Source organism: Piliocolobus tephrosceles, chromosome 16, assembly GCF_002776525.5.
Source record: "Piliocolobus tephrosceles isolate RC106 chromosome 16, ASM277652v3, whole genome shotgun sequence".
Classification (NCBI taxonomy): domain Eukaryota; kingdom Metazoa; phylum Chordata; class Mammalia; order Primates; family Cercopithecidae; genus Piliocolobus; species Piliocolobus tephrosceles.
Window position 1 is genome coordinate 45,998,934 of NC_045449.1, and position 9,869 is coordinate 46,008,802.

Consider the following 9,869-nt stretch of genomic DNA (forward strand, 5'->3'; position numbering starts at 1 on the left):
ATCTATCTATCTATCTATCTATCTATCTATCTATCTATCTATCTATCTATTTTTTGAGACAGAGTCTCACTCTGTCACCCAGACTGGAGTGCAATGATGTGATCTCGGCTCACTGCAGCCTCCGCCTCCCAGGTTCAAGCAATTCTACCTCAGCCTCCCAAGTAACTGAGACCACAGGTGTGTGCCACCACACCCGGCTAATTTTTGTGTTTTTAGTAGAGACAGGATTTAACCATGTTGGCCAGGCTTGTCTTGAATCCCTGAGCTCTGGTAATCTGCCTGCCTCCGCCTCCCAAAGTGCTGGGATTACAGGCATGAGCCACTGCACCTAGCCTACGTATTTCCATATTTTAATACACTAGTTATATATATATATTTTTTTTAACTTTTTTTTTTTTTTTTTTTTTGAGATGGAGCCTCTATCTGTCGCCCAGGCTGGAGTGCAGTGGTGCGATCTCGATCTCGACTCACTGCAACCTCTGCCTCCCGGGTTCACTCCATTCTCCTGCCAAGTAGCTGGGACTACAGGCGCCTGCCACAACGCCCGGCTAATTTTTTGTTTTTGGTAGAGACGGGGTTTCACCGGTTAGCCAGGATGGTCTCCATCTCCTGATCTCGTGATCCGCCCACCTAGGCCTCCCAAAGTGCTGGGATTACAGGCGTGAGCCACTGCGCCCGGCCTATGCTAGTTATATTAAAAGCAGACTGACTCATATAATTTCAGAATGTGATTTAAAGTTGATATCATACATTTAGAGAGTTTCCTATGGTTCATATTTTCTTGTTTGCTTTAATCCTACTAACAAGGCAGCAAGATAAGTAGTATTAAACCCATTCTTTTTCTCTGAGGCTGAGACTCATAGAAATCAAGAAACTTGTCTAGTGTCACAATGCTAAGAAATGGCCAAGCAAAGGCCAGGCACAGTGACTCACGCCTGTAATCCCACACTTTGGGAGGCTGAGGTGGGTGAATTGCCCAAGCTTGGGAGTTCGAGACCAGCCTGTGCCACATAGCAAAACCCCATCTCTACCTAAAATACAAAAAATTAGCTGGGTATGTTGGCATACACCTTTGATCCCAGCTACTTGGGAGGTTGAGGTGGGAGGATTGCTTGGGCCTGGGAGGCAGAGGTTGCAGTGAGCCGAGATTGCACCATTGCACTCCAGCCTGGGTGACAAAGTGAGACCCTGTATCAGAAAAAAAAAAAAAAAAGATGGCCAAGCAAGGACTTGAACCCAACTATTCTGGCCCCACAGCTAGCACTAATCCCATTATAATATGTACTACCTATAGTCTAAGGTTCTCAACCAGATTTATGACAGTTTAATTAGCTTGAATTAAAAGAAACGTCCTTTCCCTGACAGCAACAAAAACAAATCATCTCATAGTGAAAAACTTGTGGTGGTGCATGCTTGTAGTCCTACCTACTCAGGAGGCTGAGGTGGGAGGATCGCTTGAGCCTAGGAGGTCAAAGCTGAGGGAGCCATGATTGCACCATTGCACTCTAGCCTGGGTAACAGAGCGAAACCCTGCCTGGGAAAAAAAAAGAAAGAAGGAAAAAAATTATGAATATTCTTTTACTTCCTAAGCCCCAACCTTTTTTTTTTTTTTTTAATTTGAGACGGAGTCTCACTCTGTCACCCAGGCTGGAGTGCAATGGCGTGATCTCAGCTCACTGCAACCTCCGCCTCTTGGGTTCAAGCGATTCTCCTGCCTCAGCCTCTTGAGTAGCTGGGATTACAGGTGCCTGCCACCACGCCTGGCTAAGTTTTGTATTTTTTAGTAGAGATGGGGTTTCACCATGTTGGTCAGGCTGGTCTCGAACTCCCGACCTCAGGTGATCCACCCGCCTTGGCCTCCCAAAGTGCTGGGATTACAGGCGTGAGCCACCGCGCCGGCCTAGCCCCAACCTTTGATCTTGGGTTTGGCCTCCCAAGATTAGGGCTGGAGAGAGCAGATAGAGACATTTAAGATCTAATGAAAGAATTTAGATTGCTCCTGCCAAGCCCCCAGCTGAAGCAGCTTCCTCCACAGAAAGGACCAGAATCTAAGGTTAAACTTCTAATATATCCCCATTCTGGTTAGAATGGTTTCCTTGCCTGCATTCTCAGTGTGATAAGGAGTGAAAACTGTCAAAGATAACTTCAGTTCCAAACATGTCTATGTTCTCCTTACTCTCTTTTATGCACAAGCAGATCATACAAACTAGGACATCAACTTTATTTCATTTGGTGTTCGGTCCACCCAGACACTCTCTGGTGAGTTTAATTTGGTCAACCAAAAATCCTATGGGTCATAAGTTATTCCAGTCAGCGAAGCTTCTTTTAGGGAGGAGGAGGAGGAGATTGGGAACCTAGGGATCAAAGTTGCTTGGTTCTCAGTCCTTTCTGCTGGGGCTGCGAGAACCAGTAGGAATTTGGGGAAGTTTTAATGTCCCTGCTAACCCAAGAGAAGGTGGCATGACTCAGGGATGAATTGGGGAGCATAGTGAATTTGGAAAGCTGAGGCAATCACTGCAACTGACAGTATAACTTGAGGCACTTTTTTTTTTCTTTTTTTAAATAGAGACCCGGGCTCTGTCTACCCAGCGAAAAAGCAATGGTGTTGTCATAGCTCACTGTAGCCTTGAACTCCGGGGCTCAAGCAATCTTCCCTTCTGAGCAGCTGGGACTTCGTGGAGGCACCACCACACCCAGCTAATTTTTAAATTTCTTTATTTTTGTAGAGATGTGGTCTCATCATCTTGACCAGGCTGGTCTCGAAGTCCTGGGCTCAAGTGATCCTCTCGCCTTGGCCTTCCAAAATGCTGGGATTAAATGTGCAAGCCATTGCGCCCAGCCAACTTAGGGCACTTTTGCCTCAGTCTTTGACTTCAGCTGTTATAGAGGGAATGCATTCCTCAATTCCCAGACAGATTTGTGATGTTTTATTAAACTGATTTGAAATTCACTTCTTCCTTTAGACCTCAAATTGTTCCCTTAATTATGAAGGCAAAGGATGAGGTGAGAAGGTTCTCCCTGGGATGAGGAAAAGGTGGAAAGTGAAGAAGTCTCAAGTCTCAGAAGCAGGGCAGCGAGATCAGATATAGGCCTAGTTCAAATTTGGGGTTAGAAGACAAACCCTAGTTTCCTCCAGACAAGTTATTCTTAGTGTCTGTGGAAGACATGTTAAAATGAAAGGATGAAGCATCTGCAAATCTTCTCCCCAAAAAAGTAAAATAGAAAGAAATAAGCTTGCTCTCACCTCAATAATCTCTTTCTCTTCAATTCCTCTGCAGGTCACCTCCTCCCATCTCAATTTTCCTTTCTTTTGTCTGCCCTCATTCCCTTGGCAAGTGAACATTCTCTCTCTTCCCCATTGCATCTCTTAAAGAAGTTACCAGCTGGTCCCCCTCCCCCTCAGCTTGAAGCAGGGTCTGAAGCAGAGTACACATGATCAGGAAAAGGAGACAGGGGTTCTGTGAAATGCTTTGAGCTCTTTCAGAGTTGGGGGTGATGGCCAGGTGCAGCAGCTTAGGCCTGCAATCCTAGCACTTTGGGAGGCCGAAGCAGGCAGATCATTGAGGCCAGGGGTTCAAGACCAGCCTGGCCAACATGGCGAAACCCTGTCTCTACTAAAAACACACACACAAAAATTAGCCAGGCCCCGTGGTACATGACTGTGGTCCCAGCTACTCGGGAGGCTGAGGTGAGAGGATTGCTTGAACCTGGGAGGCAGAGGTTGCAGTAAGCCGAGATCACGCCACTGCACTCCAATCTAGATGACAGAGTGAGACCCCCATCTCAAAAAAACAAAAACAAAACAAAACCCTCTCCCCGAAAAAAACAGAGTTGGGCTAGGCCCACAATTATTAGAGAAGAGAAAGGCAGTGTGATGCTAGTGGTATATAGAGCAGAAAGCAGGAGAGGCAGCTATGGCAAGGTCAAGCAAAACAAGAGGGAATGGGAGACAAAGATGGAGGGGCAAGACACAGACTGAGGGGGACAACTTTGGGGTCCCTTGCAGAGGAAGGAATATTCATCCTGCTCTTTTTGGAGTGTGGAAACCTGAGAAGTTTTGAGGGTCCTCCCTAAACCTGTCCCACCTGCTTCCCTTTCCTCTCCTGAGCTTCATTGTTTACGAAGATCACTCCCTGAACTCTTGCCCTCCTGGACTTGCCCTAGCTTCAGCCCCAGGCCTCTGACCAGGCAGACACCCTGACAGGTTACAAATGAGCGTGGGTGTTGGATTGCACCAAGCTCTTGCCCTCGAGTTGCCTGGAGGAGGAGAATCAATGGGCCCTACCTAAGGGCTTCTCTTCTAGTCCCATCTGGGTTTGGAGTCCGAGAAAGTGAAGAAGACACATCCCGTGTTCCTCCACAACAGCCACACAGAACAAAAAGGGGCGAGATGCCACTTCTCACTCCGGAGTCTTAGAATTCAGAGCCTCGGGGCCTCCACCCTGATTCTCCCACTCTCTAACCAAACTCCCTTTATCAATTCTAGAAAAATCACTGAAATCTGGAGTAATCTTTAAGATTTAACTGGTATTAAATTTATGCATCTGAGGTTTGGAATTTTTTTTTTTTTGGAAGGAGATGGAGGGTGGTGAAGGAGAGACAGGTAGGAGGGAACCAGGAGATTGCAGGTCTCCACTAGTTTTAAACACTTCAAGAAGAGAATAAAAAATTCCCCTCCTCTTCAACTCCCTGTAAGCATCACCTGGCTGTGCTTATTGTGGCTCTCTAGAGAGATATAGGGAGTTATTTAAGTCTGAGTGAGTGAGCTAGCTACAGCTATGGATGGCTAGAGAGAGGATAAATACATCTAGAGAGATGAGTTGATGGATAGGTAGGGAACGAATATAAACATGGAGAAAGATGGACGAACAGAGAGATGGATTGAGACAGAGAGAATATAAAGAGAGGTTGAGGGAGAGAAATGGATGTGTGAATGAGGACAGAACGTTTATGCAAAGCGAGAGAGAGGGAGATGGGGCATTTCCCATCCTTTTCTCCACATTTCTGTAGTCCTGCCTTGCTCCCTGAAATGCCATTTTCCCACCCCTGGCTTCATGAATTCTTCCTCTAGATTCCAGATCCTGCCCCACACCCTTAGGTGTTTTTGCACCACCTCCCCCAACCGCCCTACCACACAGTCATCCATTTGGCCCAAGATAACATACCTCACCCGGCTGTCCCAGCCCATCACCCTAAGACAAATTGGAAGAAAGGAACATGGTTCGGGAGTTCTGGGCAAAGTAAGAAAGCTGGATTCCCCACCTCCAGGTCCACAGACTTGGGGGGAAGGTTTCTTTGAGGGGTAGGAAGAGTGAGGGGCAGCTGGCTTGAATTTGTCCCAATCTAATAACCCAGGAGCCTATTGAAGGCCTTGGGGGTTGGGAGGGAAGGAAAGTCTTGAATATTCTCCTAACTTTTCCCCCCCTCCCTCTGGTCCCTTCTTTCCAAAAGTCTTTGAAGAAAGATGTTTTTGACGCTTCCATGTCGCTCTCAGATGGATGGGCTGCGGGTGATTGAAGTGTCTTTGTCATGCTAATGCTTGGGGGGTGATGGATGGGCGCTGGGGCTGCCAAACTCTGGCCCGCTTAGCCCATTGGCCTGGGAGAGATCACATGTGCCCCCTCACCCCCACTCCCTACCCCCTTCCTAGGGAAGCGCTGGCCCAGGCGAGCGGGCCAGGCCATGGATTCGAGCCCCAGCGCTGTGACATACTGCCGAAAGGTTGTAGGGCAAGAGGGTGTCTCCCCCAAACGGGCCGACCCTCCTGCGGCCTTGACGCATGGACTATAATAGGATGAACTCCTTCTTAGAGTACCCACTCTGTAACCGGGGACCCAGCGTCTACAGCGCCCACAACGCCCCAACCTCCTTTCACCCAAGCTCGACTCAGGCGGTTGACAGCTATGCAAGCGAGGGCCGCTACGGTGGGGGGCTGTCCAGCCCCGCGTTTCAGCAGAATTCCGGCTATCCCGCCCAGCAGCCGCCTTCGGCCCTGGCGGTACCCTTCCCCAGCTCCGCGCCCTCGGGGTATGCCCCAGCCGCCTGCAGCCCCAGCTATGGGCCTTCTCAGTACTACCCTCTGGGTCAATCAGAAGGAGATGGAGGTTATTTTCATCCCTCCAGCTACGGGGCCCAGCTAGGGGGCTTGTCCGATGGCTACGGAGCAGGTGGAGCAGGTCCGGGGCCGTATCCTCCGCAGCATCCCCCTTATGGGAACGAGCAGACCGCGAGCTTTGCACCGGCCTATGCTGATCTCCTCTCGGAGGACAAGGAAGCGCCCTGCCCTTCAGAACCTAACACTCCCACGGCCCGGACCTTCGACTGGATGAAGGTTAAGAGAAACCCACCCAAGACAGGTAGGGCTCAGATGTGGCCACCCCTTCTCCGGGGCCCAAAGTATCTCTGCTTCCCCTGCAGTGACATGTCCTGGGCCTGGGCTGGGTTCTTCTCTTTCAGTGGCTCTGGTAGACACAGGTAAGAGCACAACCCATGTCTCAGGTCAGGTGAGGTCTCCTCACCTAGTATGTAACCGGTCACCCCCGGAGTAAGTTTCCATACACACCCCACTTCCTGATCTGTGCACCCAGCACAGGCCCAGGACCTGGTGTGCATCGGGGCATGGAAGTATGGGGAAGGCTGCTCCGGACTTGATGATCACCACGGGGGTACCTGGGTCCCTGGGAACTTTGACAGCTGTACTTGGGCAGAATGGTGAATGGAGGTCCAGAGCCAGCCCCCGGAGGAGGGAAGGGGAAGGAGAAAGAGGTGAGAGAATTGACCTGGCCTTTCTCCCCGCCCTGCCCCTAGCGAAGGTGTCAGAGCCCGGCCTGGGCTCGCCCAGTGGCCTCCGCACCAACTTCACCACAAGGCAGCTGACGGAACTGGAAAAGGAGTTCCATTTCAACAAGTACCTGAGCCGAGCCCGGAGGGTGGAGATCGCAGCCACCCTGGAGCTCAATGAAACGCAGGTCAAGATTTGGTTCCAGAACCGACGAATGAAGCAGAAGAAGCGCGAGCGAGAGGGAGGTCGGGTGCCCCCAACCCCACCAGGCTGCCCCAAGGAGGTGGCTGGAGATGCCTCAGACCAGTCAACATGCACCTCCCCAGAAGCCTCACCCAGCTCTGTCACCTCCTGAACTGAACCTAGCCACCAATGGGTCCAGCACTATCCCAGGCTCTCCCCAACCCCAGGCCTGGGCTTCACTGGCTTGGGGATCCTCTCTAGGGCTGAAATGCCAGTTTAGAGCTGCCTGGGGGTAGGAGGGGGGATGGGGAAACATTTTTCTCAGACCTGGGTGACTGGGGGCCCTACAGGACCAGAGGCCTGGGAGGCATGGAACCTGTCAAAGGTAGAGGGAAGGGCTTCTGCCTTTGATCTGGGGATCAACTCAGTGTCAACATGAGGTGGGGGTGGGGGCCAGTCTCATCCTCCTGGATTTATTCTCCTTTCCCTTCCAACTTCTGTTTATTCAGTTCAGTGCCTTCAAGCTTTGAGGAGTCTCCTCACGCACTCTTACCCTACTTCCCCCATTCTAGGCCTGAGGCAGAACCTTAAATTTTCTTGTGTGGGAGGTGTTTGGGTGCAGCCATATTATTATCAATGCTTAATCCAGTCACCACAGACCTTACAATAGCACCAGCTGCCTTGTGACAGACCAAAAAGCCCCCGCCCCCATCTAACCCCATTAGCCCTCTCCTGGCACATTTACATTGCACTAATGCAGCCTCCAGGGGTTGTTTTCTGAGACCTGCCTCCTCACACCAGCGACCTCATCACTATGTCACCAAAGTGTTTTGGAACTTGGTATTTGAGAGACTTCTGGAACGCTGTGCAAGTCCTGCCCCCAGCAAGCCACAACCAGGAAGGTGCAGGCACACCCCCACTAGCTCCTCCCCTATTTATTGCCTCCTGGAAAACCCAGGACCCTCTTCCCCATCTCCACCCCTACCCCTGGGGGCAGCCCAGGGAGAGCCAGGCACAGTGAGGGCTCCCAACAGCTGCAAGGATTTATCTGAACCTTGGAGAAAGAGGAGGAGCCATCTAAGTTTCTGGAAACCTGAGCCCCAAGTGAGCCGGGGTTCGCTTTGTACCTGCAACTACCTCATTTCAATAAAGTCTGTGTTTTCCCTTCTTCCTGCCTGCTTTTGTTTCTCCATTCACGGGTAGAGGAGGCCTCATACTCGGTCCACTCTGGAGAAGAGGTGAAGAAAGAGTGGCCATTGGCTGGTTGGGCTGGAATGAACTGAGGTTTAAGATCTCAGCTGGATAAAGAGAAGGACTTACTGGGTGTGGCCTAAGCAGAATTGGGTCCCAGGCACTCAGGCTTGACAGTTGTCAGTCCCTTGGTTATTGCAAGAATCCAGAAAAGCATGGAAGAAGTCTGTGGGATGAATGCAATTCCCAGAGATTTTTCTTTTTCTTTTCTTTTCTTATTTTTATTTTATTTTTATTTTTTTGAGACAGGGTCTGACTCTGTCGCTCAGGCTGGAGTGCAGTTCTTTTGTTTGTTTGTGTTTTGTTTTTTGGGTTTGTGTTTTTGTTGTTGTTGTTGATGTTGTTCGTTTTCTGTTTGTTTTTTGAGACAGGGTCTCGCTCTGTTGCTCAGGCTGGAGTACAGTGGCATAATCTCCCTTCACTGCAACCTCTGCCTCTCAGGTTCAAGCGATTCTCCACCTCAGTCTCCAGAGTAGCTGGGAGCACAGGCGCTCACCACCATTCCCGGCTAATTTTTGTATTTTTGTAGAGACGGGGTTTTGCCATTTCGCCCAGGATGGTCTCCAACTCCGGGGCTCAAGCGATCCACCCGCCTCCGCCTCCCAAAGTGCTGGGATTACAAGTGTGAGCCCCCGCGCCGGGCCAGCCCAGAGGGTCTTGAGAGGAAGACGGGAAAGAAGAGAAACATCTGTTTGGAGAGGACAAAAAGAGGGTGTAAAAAGAGGAGGAAGTGTGGGGGAAGGCGACCCGAACTCTACCCCTTCCCTTCCCCCTCAACTCCCTCCCTCCCGCCCAGAGCTGGGCCTGGCTTAGACCCAGAGGGGGTCGCTGACAAACTCCAAATTGGCACACAGCTTAACACCCCCACTCCCACTCCAGCCCAGCGCCCCTCCACCCAGCCACTCCACGGGGACGTCAGGAGTGGCTGCCTGAGTCCGGCCGCAGCCGGTCAGCCTTCGCAAGGCCTTTCCGCCTGGGCTCAAGGTGAAAGCCCTTGGTCTCTGGGCGCTGGACGGCAGGAAGAAGGTGGCCGCGAAGGGGCCTAGTCGGGGGCAGTGTGCGGGGCGGGGAAGAGGGGCCCGAGATCGAGAGAGGGAGAAAGACGTCGGGGGCTGGGGGAGTCCGAGGATGGTCGGGGGCCTGACGGCGGGCAGAGGCCGAGGTAACCCGGGATTCCAGGTTGACCTTTTTACCTCGAAGCGTCTCCGGGCTTTCCAAACAAGCCGACAGCGCGCCCGCGGGGGCAGCTATTGTCTCCGGGCGGGTCCTACTGGCAAACCTTTGGTCGGCGGAGGCGGGGGGCCGGGGCTTAGGAAGCTCCGCGGCGGCCAACAAACCTCGATCGCTCACTGGCCCCGCCGAGCCGTCGAGATGCCGCGGGCCTCCGGGATCGGGCCCTGGTTTGATTCCGGTTACCCCGGGAACCCAGATGCCCAGGGGCCAGGATGGAGGCGGGCCAGACCAAGGTGGGGTGCCTTCTCCATACCCTCTGATCTATTTAATTCTTGGTCTTTCGAGGGAAAAGAGGCAGCCAAAAGGACTAAAAGCGTACGTGAGAAACGCTGAGCATTTGATTCCTAATGAAATTGGTGCCATTACATGAGAGGCAACGTTATCAATAATTGTGCAGCCCAGCTGAGAAGTGTGTTGCAAG

The 9,869-nt window shown here is 51.5% G+C and overlaps 1 protein-coding gene across 1 annotated transcript; it reads left to right on the forward strand.

Annotated features, from left to right (window-relative positions):
- The first annotated feature begins 5,672 nt into the window (after nucleotides 1-5,672).
- Nucleotides 5,673-8,131, forward strand: HOXB1 (homeobox B1). Its single transcript, XM_023204367.3, has 2 exons — nucleotides 5,673-6,356; nucleotides 6,808-8,131. The coding sequence occupies exons 1-2, from the start codon at nucleotides 5,780-5,782 to the stop codon at nucleotides 7,134-7,136; spliced, it is 906 nt and encodes a 301-aa protein (XP_023060135.1). The 5' UTR covers nucleotides 5,673-5,779; the 3' UTR covers nucleotides 7,137-8,131.
- Nucleotides 8,132-9,869: the final 1,738 nt, after the last annotated feature.

Excerpts from the sequence above, each read along its gene's own strand:
- HOXB1 (XM_023204367.3), top strand. The coding sequence starts at position 5,780 with ATGGACTATAATAGGATGAACTCCTTCTTAGAGTACCCACTCTGTAAC. Across the intron at positions 6,357-6,807 it reads GAGAAACCCACCCAAGACAG|CGAAGGTGTCAGAGCCCGGC; the intron begins GTAGGGCTCAGA and ends CCCTGCCCCTAG.